Source organism: Myxine glutinosa, chromosome 1 (assembly GCF_964187855.1).
Source record: "Myxine glutinosa chromosome 1, kmMyxGlut1.1, whole genome shotgun sequence".
NCBI lineage: Eukaryota > Metazoa > Chordata > Myxini > Myxiniformes > Myxinidae > Myxine > Myxine glutinosa.
The window spans coordinates 374077032-374099980 of NC_136261.1; the positions used below are offsets into that span (position 1 = coordinate 374077032).

General features: G+C 48.0%; 1 protein-coding gene across 1 annotated transcript in view; it reads right to left on the minus strand.

Annotated features, from left to right (window-relative positions):
• Positions 1 to 906: 906 nt before the first annotated feature.
• LOC137419374 (semaphorin-3A-like) overlaps positions 907 to 22949 on the minus strand; it is a 282479-nt gene continuing 260436 nt past the window's right edge. The window contains exons 15-19 of the mRNA XM_078770189.1: positions 22835 to 22876; positions 22234 to 22391; positions 14303 to 14370; positions 8657 to 8799; positions 907 to 3463 (exon numbers count right to left, since the gene is read on the minus strand). Of these exons, the coding sequence (XP_078626315.1) occupies positions 2921 to 3463; positions 8657 to 8799; positions 14303 to 14370; positions 22234 to 22391; positions 22835 to 22876 (954 nt within the window). The 3' untranslated portion in view covers positions 907 to 2920. The remainder of the gene's footprint in view (positions 3464 to 8656; positions 8800 to 14302; positions 14371 to 22233; positions 22392 to 22834; positions 22877 to 22949) is intronic.

The window sequence follows — 22949 nt, forward strand, 5'->3', positions numbered from 1 at the left end:
TCAGCATAGGCCAAAAGGTCAACATACGCCAAAGGTCAACAACCATTTCAAATTTCTAAAATCCTCAATTTTCATCTGATAGACTTGAAATTTGAAAAGGATTTACATATTGGCTATCTGAATTCAACCACCAACTATTTTTGAGATCAGCATAGGCCAAAAGGTCAACATAGGCCAAAGTTCAACCACTTTTTTCAAATTTCTAAAATCCTCAATTTTCATCCGATTGACTTGAAATTTGAAAACGATTTACATTTCAGCAAACTGAATTCAACCACCAACTATTTTTAAGATCAGCATAGCCCAAAAGGTCAACATAGGTCAAAGGTCAACCTTTTCAAAGTGATTCTTCACCATAGGGAGATCAGGCCAAAAACGATATGTAGCAGGATATCTCAAAAAGTTGTGGACGGATTTTGACAAAACTTGGTGGACCAGTTGGGTGTCTGACAAGGACGATTCGATTCGATTTTGGTGAAGATCTGAATATGGAATCGGATACGAGAATTATTTGATTTTTAAATGATTCTTCACCATTTAGAGATCGGGCGAAAAGCGATATATAGCATGATATTTTTAAATGTTATGTTCGATTTATGACTAAACTAGGTGGACTAGTTAGTTAGGTGACAAGAACAAGCCGAATAGATTTTTGTTCAGGTCCAAATCCAGATCCGGCCTATCAGTTGGAGAGACACCGTAAACTGTTCAGCCTGGTGGAGGTATGGGGTCTACTGAGTGCCGTTCTTGTTTTGACCTGTATAAGAGTCCAACAAAGATGGCATATGGCCATCATATGGTCATATGGCCATCATCATCATATGGCCATCATCATATGGTCATATGGCCAACAAAGATGGCAAAAAAAAAAGAAAAAAAAGAAAAACAAAAGATGGCATATTCTTTCATTGTGAGTCGATTGTTAGGTTTCAGTCATCATTGGTCTCTTTTATCAGTTTATGATTACACAGATGTAATAAAAGAAAAGAATACAGGACTAACAAGTACTTCCGCAAAGGAATTATGACAGTTCAGTAGGTCAGGTGTCTTTTCCCGTCTTTAGGAAGTGCCAGAGCCGGAATGACCTCTAATTGTGGGGGTAGGCAAAAAAATACAATGTGACATCACAATAGTTATAATATAGCAAGGTGACATTCTACAAGATCCAGTTGAAACAAACGCAAAAATGGTAAAATATTCACGAGGAAGCGGACCTCTGAGTACTAATTCTGAGCTCTGACCGGAACTCTGAGCGGATGGTCAATGGTCAATGTGATGGTCCATGTGATGGTCCATGTGATATCCATGTGATGGTCAATGGATCCGACAGTTTCGCAATTTAGAGGAAATGTTCAACGGTGGACAAGATCACCAAATAGTAGATATCCACAACTATAGTGCTGTCCAGAGATGGTGGGCCAGTGATATGTTTGGCTATTGACTGGCGTTGTAAAATAAATATATAAAAATACTATCCTGTGTCGTAACGTGCAGACCACCAGTGTATTGCGTTTTCAACTACATGTATTGTCTGTATCATAACGATGTATCATAATTTTTTCTTGGCCAATTTACAAAGAGCTATTTGCATCGAATGTTATGATTGAAAGATCGGATAGTAATTTTGTGATAGATATTGCTGGTGAGTGTTTGGACCTAGAAAGCACAATTAAAACCACGATTGGGGGAAAGCTTTAGGCATCCCCAGCAGGATAAGCAGGTGCCTCGTTTGCACTGCAAACTTTTCCTGCATCGTCCCTGCCTCCTCACAAGAAATCCCGCCTTCCGTAAGGATGCCTTGACTACGGGACAAAAGGGAGTTCCTCCTCTCATTCTAGTGGGCGTTGGTCGAGTGAGATCACAGACTTCCTAGGCGTCTGCTCATGATGTTCCTCGACCCCAGTAAACACGAGGAAGCCAAAATGGTGAAGCAGCAAAGGCCCGCCTTGACGCTCTTCCAGGATTGAAGAGTTGCTGCTGACTTAGGATACAAAACATGAAGGCTGAACTGGTATCTAGTTCAAGGAATGATAATGAATTCAGTCACATTTCTCAGCACAGTTGTTATCCAATGGTCTGCGTGATTCTGCAAAGGAACATTGGGATAAAATGTGAAAATTGACATTTGCATACAAGCAAATGAAGGACCACAACACGAAAAAAAGGCCGGAGTAGCGCACAATTAGCCCGTAACGTGAGTAACTCGACGCTGTCCTTGATAACAGGCCTATAATCATTCGTCACATGTACTCGTACATCGCCTGTAGCCCGTGAGGAAGTACAACTGGTCATCCCTGTACTCCCGGCTTGTAATCCCTCGGTTATAGTTACGCCCCTTGGAATGGAACACATTGCATTACGAACGAGGCAAGGGTTGCTTTGGCCGGTCATCCAGCCGTAGGAAAGAGAACTTGCTTGTTTGAAGAGACCTGGCAATTGGAACCTTCTAAGCAGTAGATACCACCAGTGCTCCACATCCGGGCGGCTTTCTGTATTGTACTTTTGATGAGCTATTTTTCTAAGAAAGAATAAAATCAACACCGAGGTGAGAGATGTGCTCTCTGTGCTTTGCCTGGGTGTTTCATCCCCTCCGATGCTTCGCTTAACACAGCGCTCAGACAGCAACATCGGTTTGGATGAAAGACAATCATTTTGATCTTCCATCAGATCCACAAAGTCGCAGTTACCATTTGCAGGCAGCACTGACCTAACTCCTTCACCAATTTTTGAAGTTTATCCTCGGTGCAATCAAACATTACCTTCAACACCCAGCTTTGATGCAAAAGAAGGAGATCCACAACCAGGGGGTGAAAATGAGCGAGAATTAGTGCCTTTCGATGTTAGAGACGAGGACCTTCAGATGAGTCTATCAGCCACAAGGAAGAACGTGACGTGTGACTGTGAACAATGTCATGGTGGGTTACGCATCGATGCTACGCGGAGGTCTCGTGTTGCCACTGTGTGTGCGGCGGTTTCTTCTTTTACGTGCTTCATGTGTGTGCTTCCACTTCAGGAGGTTTCCTCGGCCCAGCTTTTGAGCTCCTCTGCCACGAGCCTTACGTCGACGATGAGGCCGCTGCTTCTTGCTCAGCCGAGCACGTTCACAAATTTCTGCAACACCACCGCTGAGAGAAGGGTGGTTAACCAATCTCATGAACTCACGATACCAGACATGAGGCGACGACGAGCCCTTGTCTAAGATCGCCAAATCACCTCGCCTCTCAGTCTGACCTTTTCCATCTTTCTCGTCGTGGTCATCAGGGTCGTCCTCCCCACCTCTTGCTCGTTGCCTCAGAAGGATATCCAGCTGCTCGGTTCCGATGACCTCGAGTCGAAAGCGTGCTAGTGTTTGCACGAAACTGTGCTCTGTCGCCCGGCATGCGTACAATCCGGCATCATTCCGAACCACGCTGCGGAGCAGTAGGCCTTGTGGGGTGACCACCACCCGGTCGTCAGTCTTGACCTGGTGTGACATTTGGGTAGAAAGTTTATTAGTCAATACTTGAATGTATATAGTCTCACGTATGCTCACAAAAACTACAAACTCTCTTACTCTGCAAATAATAAATATTGTGTCATATACAGTCACGTGAAAAAGTAAATACACCCCATGTAAAGTTTTGACCTTTTCAACATATTTCAACATACAGCTATTTGATCTTCATCTATCTATAATTCCAGTAATCTCTGTGTGTATGTGTGTATGTGTGTATGTGTGTGTGTATGTGTGTCTGTGACCGCTGTTTCTCGACAACCACGGGTCCGATATATTTGAAACTTGCCAGGTATATTGCTGGGGACCCGAGGATGTGCCTTTTCAAGGTTTCATATTAATCGGGCAAGTAGTTACCGAGCTATGTCCAAAAAACGATTCAACCAATCAGAGAGCAGCGAGCTATCACGTGTGCCGAACGTGGCGAACAGACTCTGCCTCGGACGGCACATTTGAGAGCGTATTCATTTATTTCACGTTGGCAAACTATGTTGGCGCTATGTTGGCGTTAAACTATGTTTTAAAACTAATTAAAACTAATTTGCGATTCATCGTAACTGCGATATGCGACCTTCCGGACAGTCAAATGAGGACGTCACTTCCGGACTTACGGATAGTCATAGTGACGACGTGAACGTGGCGAGCAGACGCTGTAAGGTACGATCGATTGTAGTACACGTTTATAATAACTCTGCCGATACAGGCCCGATTAACTGCAGCGCCATCCGAGCTGCGGCGTCGGGACGATACATTCATTGTACGGTCACATCACGCACTTACGGGCACGCCCATGCATGCATGGGCGGACATTTTTTTTTTTTTTTTTGGCAAGGAACGGGCACCCACGGGCACGGGCACGTCCTAGTTTCAACAATATTGATAGATAAAGGTGATATAATATAACAAATATCATGAAACATTTACATTTTGAAGTCCATTGTATAATTTAAATGAACATAAATGCAAATTTCTTATGTGGAAAAAGCAAGTACACCCCGACATTTATCACAACTTCAAACACCTAAAATTACAATCGGGTGCACCAGCTCAGGTGAAAATGATTAGAATATCGTTAGAGAGGATCTTGGAGGAACCTGTCTTATTTAAACCTCAGACATTTAGTTTGGTTTGCTCTTTGTTGTTGAAGTGTGCGGCGTCACCATGCCGAGATCAAAAGAGCTCTCTGAGGCCTTCAGAAAGAAGGTTATAGATGCCTATGAGTCTAGGAAGTGATTTTAAAAGATCTCCAAAAAATATGAAATCAATCATTCGACTGTCCGGAAGATCATCTACAAGTGGAGAAGATTCCAAACAACTGCCAACTTGTTCAGGCCAGGCCGCTCCAGCAAGTTCAGCCTGAGAGCAGACCGCAAGATGCTGAAAGAAGTCTCTAAGAACCCCAGAATGTCATCATGGGACCTACAGGTAGCTCTTGCCACTGTTGATGTCAAAGTGCACGCGTCTACCATTAGAAAGAGGCAGCACAAATTTGATCTTCATGGGAGGTGTGCCAGGAGGAAACCTTTGCTGTCCAGAAAGAACATCAGGCCAAGACTAAAGTTTGCCAATGAACACCTAGGCAAAGACCAGCACTTCTGGAACAATGTGCTCTGGACAGATGAGTCAAAGGTAGAGCTATTTGGCCACAGTAGCAGAAGACATGTTTGGCAAAAAACAAAGACAGCATTTGACCACAATAACCTGATATCAACTGTAAAGCATGGTGGTGGAAGTAATATAGTTTGGGGCAGCTTTGCTGCATCAGGGCCTGGGCAGCTCACCATCATAGAATCCACTATTAATTCTTCATTGTACCAGAGGGTGCTTGAGGATAACGTGAGGCCATCTGTCGGAAAGTTGAAGCTCAACCGAAGGTGGACCTTGCAATATGACAATGACCCTAAACATACCAGTAAATCCACCAAGGAATGGCCGAAAAGAAAGAAATGGAAGGTTCTGGAATGGCCAAGTCAAAGCCCGGATCTAAATCCCATCGAGATGTTGTGGGGGGATTTGAAACGAGCTGTGCATGCAAGAAACCCCTCAAACATCGCACAGCTGAAAGAATTCTGCATGGAGGAGTGGGGAAAATTTCTCCCAGTCGATGTCAGAGACTGGTAGACAGTTATAAGAAACGCCTACTTGAGGTTGTTTCTGCCAAAGGGGGCAATACTACCTATTAGAGCCAAGGGTGTACTTACTTTTTCCACATGCGAAATTTGCATTTATGTTTATTTAAATTATACAATGGACTACAAAATGTAAATGTTTCATGATATTTGTTATATTATATCACCTTTATCTATCAATATTGTTGAAATGAAGATTAAATAGCTGAATGTTGAAATATGTTGAAAAAGTCAAAACTTTACATGGGGTGTACTTACTTTTTCACGTGACTGTAAATAGTTCTACAGCAATAGGTCTTTGCAGTTCAGATTTTAACTCCCATGTTTGTAAGACCTTGCAGGAAAGATAGGAAAGACTCAGTCATAACCTGACCCAGCTTCATAATATGGTTGGAGCATCCACTCTGAGTCTCGTGGTTGGCGGTTCGATTTCTGACACCGGCCGAGTTATACAAAAGACTTTTTAAAGATGTGACCTATGCTGTCAAACCCCTTGACATAAGATGTTCAACTTAACTGAACTATTCACGAGAAACACTGGAATCTTACTATAATTCACCAAATGTCCGTCCGTCCGTCTGTCTGTTTGTCTGTCTGTTTCCAGGTACCGAAAAAACGGCTGAACCGATCGCAACAAAATTTTGGGTGGGTAATTCTGGGACCCCCCTGGAGTAAAATAGGCTATATTGTTTTTCCAATTTTCCCCCAATTTTTCCTATTTCCAATTTTTCTAATTTTTCCAAACAATGGAATAATATTTACCGATATGAACAGTGATGTGGCTTTTATTGAAATTCTACAAATACTGTTTAGATTTTGATGATTTGCGTGTGATATGATTTAACGGATGTTTATACAAATGGTTTAAAATAAAAAAAAGCCTTCAATTCTGACATTTTGCGTTTTCATTTTGGCCTCCCAATTGAAGCCCCGCCTTTGCTAGTATGGCGGATACCTTTGCTAGTATTTAAAATTCAGCAATGCTGAATCCAGCCTTTTGCAAAAAAAGATGACACCCAGTTTGATGTCTACTTGAGCAAGGCACACTGTTACACAACGCTAGGCCTGTGAAACACCAATCCGACAGTTTATAGTTGGCTCGATAATTTAACCCATGAGAGTAAGCTCAAAGGCCCTGGATCAGGTGTCGGAGTTCATATCTGAACTTCCCTAACTCGTACTGTGATAGAATCAGATTCAAATCCTATATATATATATCTATCTATCTATATATATATATATATATATATATATATATATATATATATAATATATATATATATATATATATATATATATATATACGTATATATATATATATATATATATATATATATACATATATATATATATATATATATATATATATATATATATATATATATATATATATATATATATATATATATATATATATCAGAGATGGCTGTCCGTTCGTCCGTCAGCGGTACGCAGATTGGCTGTGTGAGGCTATTTGCAATGTGATTGGTTCCTGGCGAGATTGAACAATGTATGGCAAAGGCTTATGGAAAGCTGATATTCAAAATCGAATTACACATTTCACGATCGGAACTCATGATCTAAATAATTATGTTGAAATCTAGAGGGAAATCGGAAAAAAATTAGGAAAAAGCGATTAAAATAAATAAACAAATTGAATAATAGGCTCCACAAGACGTGAGGTAAAGTTTTCACTCTTAAAGATAATTATTGTATGTAATTGCCTGTTTGTTTTTTTTTACACCATCCAGCGACATTGGTTATCTTTTTGGATTAGGATTCTACTTTTATTATACATTTCGTCGCCGGAGGCATTATGTTTTCAGGTTGTCCGTCCTTCCGTCCATCCCTGATAGGTTTTCGTTGCCGTGATAACTTGAGAACGGCTGAAGGGATCTAAGTCAAACTTGGTGCAAGTATGTATAATGAGGTAAAGATGAACTGATTAGATTTTGGGAGCAAAGGTCAAAGATCAAAGTTTGTAATAGGTCTATAACTTGAGAACGGCTGAAGGGATCTAATTCAAACTTGGTACAGGTACGTATAATGATGTAAAGATTAAATGATTAGATTTTTGGGTCACGAGGTCAAATGCCAATGTCAGACGTCATGTTCGGTAAAAATCCTGTTACTGCGATAACTTTTGAACCAGTGATGGGATTCTGACCAAATTTAGTACATTTATGTATGAGTAGAATGATGTAAAGATGAACGGATTAGATTTTGGGGTTCAAGAGGTCAAAGGTCAAAGTCAATAATATGTCTATAATTTGAGAACGGCTGAAGTGATCTAATTCAAACTTGGCACAGGTATGTATAATGTTGTAAAGATTAACTTATTATAACTTGGGAGCAAGAGGTCAAAGGTCAAAGTCTGTTATAGTTCTATAACTTGAGAACAGCTGAAGTGATCGAATTCAAACTTGGTACAGTTATGTATAATGATGTAAAGATTAACTGCTTTGACTTTGGGGACCCCAAGGTCAAGGCCAAAGATCAGAGGTCATGTCAGGTAAAAATGTGATAACTCATGAACAGCTGAAGGGATTTAAATTAAAACTTGGTACAGGTGTGTATAATGATGTAAACATGAACTGATTAAATTTTGTGGTCAAGAGGTCAAAGGTCAGAGGTCATGCCAGGTAGAAATGTAAACTTGAGAACAGCTGAATGGATTTAAATCAAACTTGGTACAAGTATTATTATGATGTAATGATGTGGGCGGAGGCATATCAGTCAATGCCGTGACGTCGAAGAGTGCCGTTCTAGTTAACATATAGTAAATAGTAATACATACAACATGGAATCACAGTTTGGTTATTAACAGTGCGTTATAGTACGATCTCGGCTGACAGGATGACCTCGAGGTACCCACACTCTCCTCCAAGCTGTCTAGTCTTGGTTAGAATCTCGGCCAGCTATACACTATCATCCTGGTGTTTCACAGACTGGGTGAATCATCAATGTGTGTCGTCCCTCTGATGGAGACACAGCCATACTGCCTGTAAAGTCATTTGGTGAAACTAGGCCTCACCTCCTCTCGGTTCTCATCGTTAGGCGGGCTGAACATCCAGGCCACATGTGCTTGTAAGGACTTCGGCACACACTCCAAGAGCAGTGTGCTGTTTCCCACACCATACACGAGCCGCTCCTCCACATTGTCCATTTCTGTTCCCACTGGGTGAAAGAACAATGATTAATTGCTTTCAACAAGACATACATCTTCAACCCCTTCATTATGTGAGGTTGTTCTGCTTGAAGTTCAAATTCAGAGCTTATAGAACTGTAGGCTTCTCTATGTTTCAAAATGATAAACAACACAAAAACAACACATCACAACACATTCCCCCTGTGTGCATAAACATTCATACACAGCACATCTTTTTTTTGGGACCCTCTATTTATTACATGCACAAACACTGGATGTGTTTCACCTTCCTTACACAACCCCAAATTTCCTTCCCCTGTGATCCTTCCCAGCTTGCACTACCCGACCCTCTATTTTCTCACCTATCATCCACCTTTCCCTTTCTCAATTTGGATTTTCTCAATTTACCCCGACTCCCGACATAAATACGTAATAAATAAATGACCCACTTGAGGAGCTAGATACCATACTACAAGTTATTGCATATTTCAATGAGTTACTTCTTTATGGGACCTTTAAAAAAAAACAAGTCGGGAGACGACGATGGTTCACGAGCGAGTGGTATTCAATGACAAAGGACGGACTATAACCGAAACAGGCCCGGACAGGCCAGGCCCAGAAAGGCCAGGCCCGGAAATGTCAAAACGAAGGTTACTGACCTTGAAATGAGATAGAAAATAATGTATAATCAGTTATGAGGTTAGTTAGCTACACAATACCGAAAATTCGGTTCGATTCCGACAACTTTGAAAATTTGACCTTTGTGACCTTCAAAGGTCAAAGGTCGAAGATTCTGAAATTTGTTGGAAAACTTGTATTTCATGATGTATGTGATAATATAAGATCATGTACGACATTTCATCCTATAAAGAAGTGAACAATGTAATAAAACCATCAAAAATCGACTTTTCTAAATTTCGTGACCTTGTGACCTTGACCTTTTTTTTTTCTTTTTTTTTTTTTTTTTTTTTTTTTTTTTTTTTTTTTTTTTTTTTTTTTTTTTTTTTTTTTTTTGTATACAAGGTCGAGGCTCGTGAAAGAGCGAACATTAATCACACAGAAAGACAAACCGACACATAAAACATATAACATAGGGAGCGGTAGACAAGATGGGGAGAGAGGGGGAAGGACACAAACACAACATTTGAGAGCAGTGACCGAGAGACATGGAGACATCGAGAGATCTGAGAGAGGGCGAGGGCTTGGGGGGGGGGGGGGGCGTGGGAAGGGGGCGGTGGGAGAGGTGGGAGAGGTATAAAACATATGGACACTGCCAGGACTTCCAGGAAAGAAGTTGGAATTTCAAACAAGGTGGATCTGGGGTGAATTAGCGGGGGTAGAAAAGATCAAGGTTTTGGATGGGGGAAGATAAGAGATGGTGGTGAACAGCTGTTTTAAAGACCTGGAGGGAGGAGTGGGATTGAAGGGAGTGAGGGAGTTTGTTCCAGAGGCGGGAGAAAAGAGGAATGAAAGAGTGAAGGTGAGCAGAGAGCCGAGATTTCGGCAGTTTAACCATCAGAGGGTTGCTGGCAGATCTTGTGCGACCTGTAGGAATATTTGGGGGACAGAGCACAGAGAGAGCTGGGGGTGCAAGGCCGGAGAGGAGTCGGTAGAAGACAGAAAGACCACCTACCTGCCTGCGGTGAGTGAGTGAAAGGCCCTCAGAGATAGCTTCATCGCGGGAGATTCCAATAATTCTGAAAGCTTTGGTTTCAACAGCGTGAAGCCGAGCTAGGTGTGAGGCAGGAGCACCGGCCCATAGGGGAGAACAGTATTCCATTGAGCTGCGGATGAAAGCCTTGTATGTGGTGAGGAGCTCAGGTGTGCCGAGGAAGGACTTCGCACGACGGAGGATGCCCAGTCGGCGACTGGCTTTGGAGGCCAGCTTGGAAATGTGGTTTTCCCAAGAAAGATCATGGCAGATAGTGAGACCCAAAATCTTGAGCGACAGAACTTCTTGGAGAGGATTGTTGAGAAAGTAGATGGGAGGGTTGTCCAGTCGATCTTTTCGGAGAGACATAGTAAGAGTGTGAGATTTGTCAGGATTGAAAGACATGTTCCACTTGTTTGACCAGTCTGTGATTTTGTCCAGGTCTTCAGAGAGTGAGGAGGCAGCAGACTGCCGATCTGAGGGAAGAGGAATGGAGCGGCAGAGAGTGGAGTCATCAGCAAAGAGATAGAGAGGATTTTCGAGAGAGTCAGAGAGATCATTGATGAAGACCAGAAAAAGCACGGGGCCCAGAACACTGCCTTGGGGAACTCCAGCCTGAACAGGAAGAGGAGATGAGAGAAACCCATTCAGGGCCACACGTTGACGACGACTCGAGAGGAAGTCCGCCAGCCATGCGTGGAGATTTAACCTTGGGGCAAAAATGAAAAATCGAGCTCCGTGGGGCTAGACACATGACATTGGCCTAACCAAATATATAAATCCCTGTCAGATTCCACCAACTCCCTCGGAGAAGATGTAGCTTGAACTCGATTACCCCCTAAAAAGACATCTTTTTCGGGCGTGGCTCCGCCCACAATGGGCGCAATACGCCCACTCTAGGCAGGACACAACTAGATCATGATATCAACCTCCCACCCAAGTTTCATCAAGATCGGATGATATCATCGGGTAGTTATGCTGCGGACAGACAGACACACAGAAACACACCCATGACGAATATAGTGGTCACTCTGTTTGATAATTCGTGAACCAATGTCAGGTCAGTGTGAAACTCCAGCTCCATGTTGCTGCAGAAAAATTATCGATCGACAGGGTGGCCCGTGTGAGCGACAGGGTAGCTGACAAGATTGCTGTGTGTGTACATGACTTCAAACCTGACGCAAATGAGTTGAAAAACATGACCTACAAATTCCAAGCAGATTTGATATTCTGATCGTTATTAAAAAGCAAAATTTCTGTAGGGGCTGGGAGCCAGATGATGCATTTCCAAAATGGCGGCAATCCGTTGACGTATAATGTCGATTCCATGTCGCCAATGTTAAGGTATAGGGGGTTTTTAGGGATAAAAAAGACAACTCAGAAACCCTTCAAGATACAGGTATCAAATTGCAAACCTTTGCGGAACACGGACATTCCTAGCAACAGTTGTTTTTGAGCTGTGTAGACCAAGGTCACGGTGACATAATTTGCGTAAAATGTGACGGTGGTCATATTGTGTTAGGGGATTACCGATTGGCAGTGATATAAATCATTCCTGAGCCACAGGTGGGAAAGATATCGTCAAAATTACCATGCTCAAAGGTCAAGGTTCTCTCGATTTTCGTCATATATGTCAGGCTACCTACCACCTGGCACCTTCTTCTGTTTGTTTGTCTGTTTGTGAACATTATATCTCAAAAAGTTGTGAACGGATTCAGAGGAAATTTGGTTGAGAGGCTGTGTATGTGACAAGGAGGGAATTATTAGATTTTGGTGAAGATCCGAATCTGGATCTGGATCCAAGAATTTTTAAGTGATTCTTCACCGTTGAGTGGTAGTGCAAAAAAACGATATATAGCGCAATATTTCAAAAAGTTATGGACAAATTCGGCAGAAACTTGATGGACAGATTTGCACATGTGACAAGGACGCATTGATTCGATTTTGGTGAAGATCCGAATCTGGATCTGGATACGAGAATTTTTAAAGTGATTATTTGCCATTGATAGATCGGGCAAAAAAACAATATATAGCACGATATCTCAAAACGTTGTGGATGGATTCGGCTGAAACTTGGTGGACAGGTTGGATGTTTGACAAGGACGAATTCTTTCAATTTTGGGAAGATTCGATTTCGGATGCAGATACGAGAATACTTTTTAGCGATTTTTCACCATTGAGAGATAGATCAAAAAACGATATATAGCACGAGATCTCAAAAAGGTACAGACAAATTCAGACGAAAGTTGGTGGACAGATTGCGTATGTGACAAGGTCGAACTGATTAGATTTTGGTGAAGATCCGAATCCGGTTATGAGAATTTTTTTAAATGATTTTTCACCATTGAGTGAATGGGCAAAAAAAAACAAAAAAACGATCTATACTATGATATCTCAAAAATTTGTTGACGAATTTAGCTGAAACTTGGTGGACCAGTTGGATGTGTGACAAGGAAGAATTATTTCCATTTTCGTGAAGATTCGAATCTGGAATCGGATCAGAGAATTTTTAAGTGATTCTTCACCATTGATTGATCAGGCAAAAAACTATATATAGCAGGATTTTTCAAAAAGTTGTGGACGGATTTGGACGAAACTTGGAGGACAGGTTGTGTGTGTGACAAGGAAGAATCGATTCGATTTTGGTGAAGATCTGAATATGGATTTGGATATGATAATTATTTAATTTTTGAGTGATATGGCCAACCAGGCGTAGGTATGGTCTCTACCGAGTGCCGTTCTAGTTGAATTCGTTTTCAGATGTCTAATGAGTGATTGTATGTAAACGCCAAGCATTACATCCCAATATCAATATAATGTTATTGAGAAACTGTCGAATGCATTTCTGGACATATTGACTGAAGGTCGTCCATCAATAGAACAGAACGGTTGGACAGGGTTGTTAGACGTTGAGATTAAGAGTGTAACTCTGATTAAAATGTGCATAGATCTCTATTTCCAACAAGAAGGACACTATTTATCAATGAAATTGATGCACTGCACAGTGAATTTTAAGAGTGAGCATCTGAGGAGGCCTCAGTAAGCATGAGTAATGTGAATGCCTAGAAAGGGTGGAAGCAACCTCACACTCCAGGGAAATTCAATCCTGGCAAATCAACAAGCCAAATACCAATTGGGATTTACAGGAACACCATTGAGTGAATGTTTCAACGAGACACCTTTACCCCCACAGATATATGTGGATGAGAATAGAGACAAGATGGAAGACGTAGTTGGTTTGAATTCGATGACGAAAAAGACCACTGTCTTTCAATGGATATCCTGAAATATTTGAGGACAACAACCAATTGAAGTGTGATGTTTTTGTTGGTGAATGCAAATTATTGCAGGAATGCCCAATTATGTTGGTGAATGCCCGATTATGAATTGGGTCTGCTTGTTGCATCATTACCGAGGCATGGTTGTGCCGCAGCCCGCAGGCGCGGTACCCCTGCAACTTTGGTCAGGATTGTCCAGGTCATAGGCAACCATCACTTACTTTACATGAGAGATACCAGATATTTGACGTTCACGAGCAGCAAATACTGGCAGACAGGTAAAAAAAAAAACATTCCTGAAAAAAAAAGAAAGGAGAAAACATTCTCAAAATCCTCAACTTCCACCAGGTGCCACTGCGGATTGAAAAGGATTATGGTTTTGCTATTGGCCCCATACTAACCAAACAGAGAATGAATTTGCCCCAGGTAAATCTCCAAACAATATAGTTTACATTTGACCAATGTATTGATTGTTGCTTTTAAGCACATTAAAGTTTCTCAATCTCAATGACAAATGTGCAATTCGTGGGCCAGCTTGCACTTCTCTCAGCTTTCCATTCCTGTAATTAATCCAAGTGCATTAGGGGAGTCCGAAAAACTTACTGGAGAAGTACTGATCGGAGCACTGTGAGAGGGGGTCACCATTACGAACGTCTTGCCTCCTCAGCCTCCTGACAACAACAAACGAGGTGCAACCATAAGTTGAAGATCGGGTCATTTAGACTTTTGCAAAGCATCAGATCGGCCGAACGTGCAAACGCATCCAATCTCTATACCTTTCCCGGCCGAGTGAGCGATGCAGCACCGAACAGCCAAAGTGAATGAGGGGCTGGAATATGTTACGTGATGTATGCCGCGATGTCGCTGATGGCGCTGTTATTTCATGTTTTAACATAAATTTCATTAACAATTGAAATCTTTCAATGTGGTGCTGACCTTCAATATGTGAAAATAATGCGGTACAGAACATTTCGGGGAAATTGTGGCAGGGGTTTGGAAACGTACAAGGAACAAACAAACAGATGCGTTCTCATATATATGTACATATACAAACACGGCATGACCAAAAGTATGCGGACACCCGAACATCGAACATCAAACATCTAATTCCAAAATCATGGGCATTAATATGGAGTTGGTGCCCACCTTTGCTGCTATAACAGCCTCCACTCTTCTGGGAAGGCTTTCCACTAGATGTTAGAACATTGCTGTGGGGATTTGCTTCCATTCAGCCACAAGAGCATTAGTGAGGTCGTGCACTGATGTTGGGCGATTAGGCCTGGCTTGCAGTCGTCGTTCCAATTCATCCCAAAGGTGTTCGATGGGGTTGAGGTCAGGGCAAAGTGCAGGTCAGGTCAAGTTCTTCCAAACCGATCTCGACAAACCATTTCTGTATGGACCTCCCTTTGTGCATGACGGCATTCCTAAGCTAAAACAGGAAAGGGCCTTCCCCAAATTGTTGCCACAAAGTTGGAAGCACACAATCGTCTAGAATGTCATTGTATGCTGTAGCGTTAAGATTTCCCTTCACTGGAACTAACGGGCCTAGCCCGAACCATGAAAAACAGCCCCAGACAATTATTCCTCCTTCAGAAAACTTTACAGTTGGCACAATGCATTCCGGCAGGCAGTGTTCTCCTGGCATCTGCCATACCCAGACCTGTCCGTCGGACTGCCGGATGGTGGAGCATGATTCATCACTCCAGAGAACGTGTTTCCTCTGCTCCAGAGTTCAATGTCGGCGAGCTTTACTCCACTCCAGCCGACGCTTGGCATTGCACATGGTGATCTTAGGCTTCTGTGCGGCTGCTCATCCATGGAAACCCATTTCATGAAGCTCCCGACGAAGTTGTTGTGCTGACGTTGCTTCCAGAGGCAGTTTGGAACTCGGTAGTGAGTGTTGCAACTGAGGACAGACGATTTTTACGCGCTACACGCTTCAGCACTCAGCTGTCCCGTTCTGTGAGCTTGTGTGGCCTACCACTTTGCGGCTGAGCTGTTGTTGCTCCTAGACTTTTCCACTTTACAATAACAGCACTTACAGTTGACCGGGGCAGTTCTAGCAGGGCAGAAATTTGACGAACTGACTTGTTGGAAAGGTGGCATCCTATGACGGTGCCACGTTGAAAGTCACTGAGCTCTTAGGTACGGCCCCATTCTACTACCAATGTTTGTCTATGGAGATTGCATGGCTGTGTGCTTGATTATATATACGCGTTAGCAATGGGTGTGGCTGAAACAATCAAAATCCACTAATTAGAAGGGGTGCCCGCATACTTTTGGCCATGTAGTGTGTGGTGTATATATATATATATACATATATATATACACACACACACCGAAGGAGGAAACTGCCTGCCGAATTACAAAAACCGCACCACAGTTGAGAGTGTTCTCCTGTATAGAGCAGAAACTTGGACGATGACCAACACTCTGTCCAAACGGCTCGATGGTGTATCCACCAAACTACTGAGGGCATCACTTAACAATAATTGATGGAGAGCACCCTGGACTAACAAGCAACTGTATGGAAAGATCCCCAGAGTATCGGAGTCGCCAAGATGGTACTTTTCTGGGAACCTTCTCATGGTCCTCTCGACCGCTACAACCTACATCGATACACTGGAACGCGACACCAAAATCAACAGGCGTGATCTCCCTGAAGCGATTGCGAGAAGAACCACCTTTTAGAGGCCATTTTTCCCTGCAGAGGAGGGGTTGGCCTTTTTTGGGCACCGTGGTCCCCTTTTTGAAGGAATGTTTTATGGCCGGATGCCCTTCCTGCCGCAAACCCTGGTAGTCACCTCTTGCAACACACAGGGAATTACCAGCGAGCTGGTACTCAATTTTCCGACCTCGGAAGGATGACAGGCTGAGTCAACCCCCCTGGTGTTAATTCAGCGATCGACCGGGATTCAAACCCAGGATCCTAGGATCCCAAGCCGGCACCCTAACCGCTAAGCCAACACCAGGCTGTACAATGGAAAATGTCAACACCATGGCGAGAAGAGAACAATGGAAAATGTTTGTCAGTCGTGTCCGATTGAGATCGACCCGATGATGATGATGATGATTATGACGATGACGATGATATACACACCCATAGAACAAGGATATTCGGGGCATTCATGTAATTGAACATGGTATTTAATTGGATGGACGTTTGGAGACAATGGCTGAATGGAGAAATCAACACAGTATATGGGATTTCAGACTGTGATCCCAGCATCCTTAGATGGGGGCTCAAATTGGAACACTGCTCCAAGTCCAATATTGACAACATATGGCCTAAATAATTCTTTCATTTGGATGCTTCTCCTTCTTCTTCTTCTGGTTACATAGTAGGTCCTGCTGATGTCAGGGAATGCACGTGAAGAGTGCCCCCCCCGCCCGCCCACCCGCCCACCCCCCCACACACACCTGTAGCGGTTCCCGCTGAATGTACACAATCGCCTTGCACCTGCCAGGACGCGGCCAGGGCGCGATTGCCATGCCGGGCTCGTCCGGACGGGCCCAGACGCGCCTCTCCTGGGCATGCCCGGACTCGCTGTTCCCGGGCACGCCCGGTCCCGTCTTTCCCGGGCATGCCCGCTCTCGCCTTTCCAGGGCTCGCCCAGAGCGCCCGGGCATGCCCAGCCTCGACTTGCCAGGCCGGGTCCAGGACGCCCGGGCATGGCCAGACTCGCCTTTCCAGGGCTCGCCCAGAGCGTCCGGGCATGCCCGCTCTCGCCTTTCCAGGGCTCGCCCAGAGCGCTCGGGCACGCCCAGCCTCGACTTGCCAGGCCGCGTCCAGGACGCCCGGGCATGTCCAGACTCGCCTTTCCAGGACTCGCCCTTGACACCCGGGCATGCCCGGTCTCGGTTTTCCCGGGCAAACGCCCCGGCATAAATGTGTATATATATTGCTGCCCGATAAACGGGCTTTTCAGAATACCTGAGCGGTTTTGTTTCAATAAAGCAACTCGGACGAATTCCGTCTTTGGTCGCGTCAATTCTTTCGACTCGCGTTGGAGCGCAGCTCCTTCACTGGTGACCTACCGACATGGACACGGCAGTGACTCTTAAACTGCCTACCTTCTGGGAGGCTCACGCGGCTGTTTGGTTCGCCCAGGCGGACTCCCAGTTCGCCCTGCGAGGCATCACCGCGGATGACACCCGCTTCCACCACGTCGTGGCAGCACTCGGTTCCGCCACCGCGGCCCGCGCCCTGAGCCTCCTCGAGCACCCGCCGGCTGCCGACAAGTATGACGCACTGAAGACGCTCCTCCTCGACGCTTTCGCCTTCTCACCGGCGGCACGCGCACGGCGCCTGCTCGACCTGCCCGAGCTCGGCGACACGCGCCCATCCGAGCGCATGGACTATATGCTCTCGTTGCTCGGTGAGCACTCTTCGGATTTTCTGTTCCGCGAGCTGTTCCTCGCCAGCTGCCTCACCCGGTACGCCTCGCCCTGGCTGGCACGTCGATCACCGATCCCCGCGCCCTCGCCAGGGAAGCCGATAAGATCTCCTCGGCGGGCCAACACATCGGCGTGGCTACCTGGAGCCTGCCGCCATCCGCGGCGACGCCCATGACGCCCAAGCGCCCTGCGCGGTTGGAGGCCGAACTGCCGGTGCAACTGGCGGCTGCCACGCCGCGCCGACCGCTTCCGACACGACGGCCGGGGCCTCCACCTGACCAGGCGTGGTGTTATTACCATGCCAGGTTCGGACACAAGGCTCGGACATGCCGACCCCCGTGCACTTTCGGCAAGTTGGGAAACGACCGGGCCGGCGTTCATTCCCAGCCATGAGCGCCGGCCACTCGGGCAACTTGCTTTTTATTCGGGACAAAGCGTCCGGGCGGCGTTTCCTTTGTGACACCGGCGCCCAACTGAGCGTCATACCCGCCTCCGAGCAGGACAGGCGGGACGCCGTTTGCGGCCCCTCTTTGGTCGCTGCTAATGGCTCGGCCATACGCACTTTCGGCCCGCGCGACGTCACCCTCTGCTTCGGCAGCCAGCGCTTTCAGTGGACCTTTGTGACCGCCTGCGTCCCCATGGCCTTGCTGGGCGCCGACTTCCTCTGCGCGCACGGGCTGCTGGTCGACGTCAAACGTCGTCGCCTTGTCAACGCCGAGACCTTCATCTCCCTGGCGTGCACGATGAGCAGCTCCGCGCCGATCGAACTGGCGTGCGCCCTCCCGACGGCGAACGAGTTCGCTCGCCTGCTCACGGAATTCCCGGCCCTCACGCCGCCGACGTTTTCGGCTGTCGCAGTGCGGCATGGGATCGAGCACCACATACCCACTACGGGCCCGCCGGCTACGCCAGGGCCCGCCGCCTCGACCCGGCCAAGCTCGCCGTGGCAAAGGCCGAGTTCGATGCGTTGGAGCACCTCGGCATCGTGCGGCGCTCCGATAGCGCGTGGGCCTCACCACTGCACATCGTGCCAAAGCCGGGGGGCGGATGGCGCCCGTGTGGCGACTACCGCCGCCTCAACGACGCTACCACCCCCGACAGGTACCCGATCCCGCACATCCAGGACCTTTCCGCCCGTTTGGCGGGACGGGTCATATTTTCCAAAATTGACCTGATACGGGGATACCACCAGGTACCTGTCCGGGCGGCCGACGTCCCGAAGATGGCCGTCATCACGCCGTTCGGCCTGTTCGAATTTTTGAGGATGCCGTTTGGCCTCAAGAACGCGGCCCAGGCGTTCCAGCGCTTAATGGACGGCGTGCTGCGCGACCTGCCATTTCTTTTCGTCTATCTGGATGACATCCTCGTCGCCAGCACGTCCCGCGCCGAGCACCTCCTCCACCTCCGAATACTGTTCGGTCGCCTCAGCGAGCACGGCTTAATTGTCAACCCGGCCAAATGCCACTTCGGCACGACGACCGTTGACTTTTTGGGCCACCGCATCACCAAGACCGGGGCCGTGCCGCTGCCGACCAAGGTCGAGGCCATCACCACGTTCCCGCGTCCCCGTTCCATCAAGGCCCTACAAGAGTTCCTCGGCATGGTGAATTTTTATCACCGATTCGTGCCCCGCGCTGCTCAGCTCATGCGGCCCCTTTACGAGGCCCTCCGGGGCAAGCCGGCCAAGCATGACATCGTTTGGTCCGCGGCCTTCGCGAGCGCAAAACGGGCCCTCGCCGACGCAATGCTGCTGGCTCACCCGGTGCTCAACGCGCCCATCGCCCTCACTACGGACGCCTCCAACTATGCGGTGGGCGCCGTCCATGAACAATGGGTGGACGGGGTTTGGCAGCCACTCGCTTTTTTCAGCCGGCAGCTCCGGCCGAACGAGTTAAAATACAGCACGTTCGACCGCGAGCTGCTCGGTCTATTCCTGGCCGTTCGCCATTTCCGACACCTCCTGGAGGGCCGCCCGTTCACGGCTTTTGTCGACCACAAGCCGTTGGTCTACGCAATGGCGAAAGTCACGGAGCCGTGGTCGGCCCGCCAGCAGCGCCACCTCTCCACCGTGTCGGAATTCACCACGGACATCCGGCATGTCGCCGGCAAAGACAACGCCGTGGCCGACTGTCTTTCTCGGGCCAGCGCGAACGCAGTCCACCTCGGCGTGGACTTCGCGCTCATGGCGGCCGACCAGACCACCGACACCTCGGTGCAGGCCCTCTGGGCGGCGGACACGGGCCTCCGCCTGGCCGACCATCCCCTTCGCGGGCACCGTCCTGCTCTACGACGTCTCCCAGGGCCAGCCTCGCCCCATCGTGCCCGTTTCCTGGCAGCGCCGCATCTTCGCCTCCATCCACGGCCTTTCTCACCCGGGCCGGAAAGCTTCTCAGAAGCTGGTGTCGGCGCGTTACGTCTGGCATGGCCTTCGACGGAACGTCCACGACTGGGCCAACGCCTGCACGGCCTGCCAGCGGGCCAAGGTCCACCGTCACACCCAGGCCCCGCTAGCACCTTTCACCGTGCCTGCACGGCGTTTCGACCACGTCCACGTGGACCTGGTGGGTCCTTTGCCCCCATCACGGGGGTTCACCCACCTGCTCACCATGGTGGACAGGACCACCAGGTGGCCGGAGGCCGTGCCCCTCACCTCCACCACCACCGCCGACGTGGCGCAGGCGTTCATCGCCACCTGGGTCGCGCGCTTCGGCGCACCGGCGGACATCTCATCCGACCGCGGCCCACAGTTCACGTCCGAACTTTGGGGCGCGGTCACCCGCTCGTTGGGGGTCACGCTGCACCGCACCATGGCCTACCACCCCCAAGCCAACGGGTTGTGCGAGCGGTTTCACAGCTCCATGAAGGCCGCACTCATGGCCGGCCTTCAGGACGACGGTTGGACCGACCGGCTGCCGTGGGTCCTTTTGGGCCTCCGCACGGCCCCCAAGGAGGACCTCTGGGCGTCCGCCGCCGAGCTCGTCTACGGCCAGCCGCTCCGCGTCCCGGGCGAGTTCGTGCCCGACGCTACCAGTCCCTGGTCCGCCGCACACCAGCGCTCGGACCTCCAGGAGGCCGCTCGACGATTTGCCCCCGTGCCAACGTCCCGCCACGGTGGCACCCAGTCCTACGTCCCCCTGGCGCTTCGCACAGCGGAGTACGTCTTTGTGCGTCATGACGCGCACCGGGGGCCACTCCGGCCGCCGTATGACGGGCCCTTCCGGGTCCTCCGACGGGGCGACAAGTGCTTCATCGTCGACGTCGGCGGCCGGTCGGACCGGATCTCTGTGGACCGCCTCAAACCGGCGCACGTGGACGTCGACCGACCACCACGGTTGGACCTTCCTCCGCGGCGAGGCCGCCCCCCGTCTGCAGTTCCCCCCGCTCGACCACCCACCACCGGATCGGACCCCCCCCCCCCACGACCCTCCAGGGGTCGCTTCGGCCGGGTCATCCGGACCCCCCTTAAATTGACCCTGCCGGTGCAGGTCGATTCTGGAGGGGCGTGTGTAGCGGTTCCCGCTGAATGTACACAATCGCCTTGCACCTGCCAGGACGCGGCCAGGGCGCGATCGCTATGCCGGGCTCGTCCGGACGGGCCCAGACGCGCCTCTCTTGGGCATGCCCGGACTCGCTGTTCCCGGGCACGCCCGAACCTCCCGGGCACGCCCGGTCTCGTCTTTCCCGGGCATGCCCGCTCTCGCCTTTCCAGGGCTCGCCCAGAGCGCCCGGGCACGCCCAGCCTCGACTTGCCAGGCCGCGTCCAGGACGCCCGGGCATGTCCAGACTCGCCTTTCCAGGGCTCGCCCAGAGCGTCCGGGCATGCCCGCTCTCGCCTTTCCAGGGCTCGCCCAGAGCGCTCGGGCACGCCCAGCCTCGACTTGCCAGGCCGCGTCCAGGACGCCCGGGCATGTCCAGACTCGCCTTTCCAGGACTCGCCCTTGACACCCGGGCATGCCCGGTCTCGGTTTTCCCGGGCAAACGCCCCGGCATAAATGTGTATATATATTGCTGCCCGATAAACGGGCTTTTCAGAATACCTGAGCGGTTTTGTTTCAATAAAGCAACTCGGACGAATTCCGTCTTTGGTCGCGTCAATTCTTTCGACTCGCGTTGGAGCGCAGCTCCTTCACACCTACCTGCGTGTGCTTGGGAAGTATCGAGAGCACTGTTTCCCATCCCAAGCGCAATAGGGATCCCGTGCGAGGCAACAGTCGACACACGCCTTGCCGTAGATAGTGCATCGGTGCAGAGAGAGCTGGGTGACACTGTTAGCTGAGCCCACGTACAGGTGTTGCTGCACACGCGTCAATCAGGGTGACAGAAAAAAAATCACAATCTCAGGAAGGAAAAGCCAAGTCTTTGCCTGCCGAATTACAATGATGTAGGCCAACAATGGCCCAACATCTGTAGTTAACTAGACGCTTGCTGTATTGTAGTTGTGGTGACGTAGGCCACCATGATGTCGCTATAGTGACAAAGGTGCCATGTTTTAGTAAAGTTGGCCACCAGATTGTCGTGAAGTCAAAATGATGTTGGCGTCATGTTTTTATTGATCATGTTGTCGCGATCTAAGTAAGCTACCATGATGTGATGATTTAGGACACAGAATGTACTGAAATACTTCGCCATGTTCTAGTAATCTCTGCTACCATGCTGCAGTTTTCAACTGTCGTGAAATATAAGTGCATGAACGTGCCACATACAGGAACAACGGACGTAGTAGACATTGAGACCCACCAGTTTTGATGATATTTCCATACTCAGAATGGGCTCTGGTTTCTGTAAAGACAAGGATAATTGCAATTGTATGGAAACAATTGGCTATGGTTGGTATGCACAGTCTGTTCAAAAT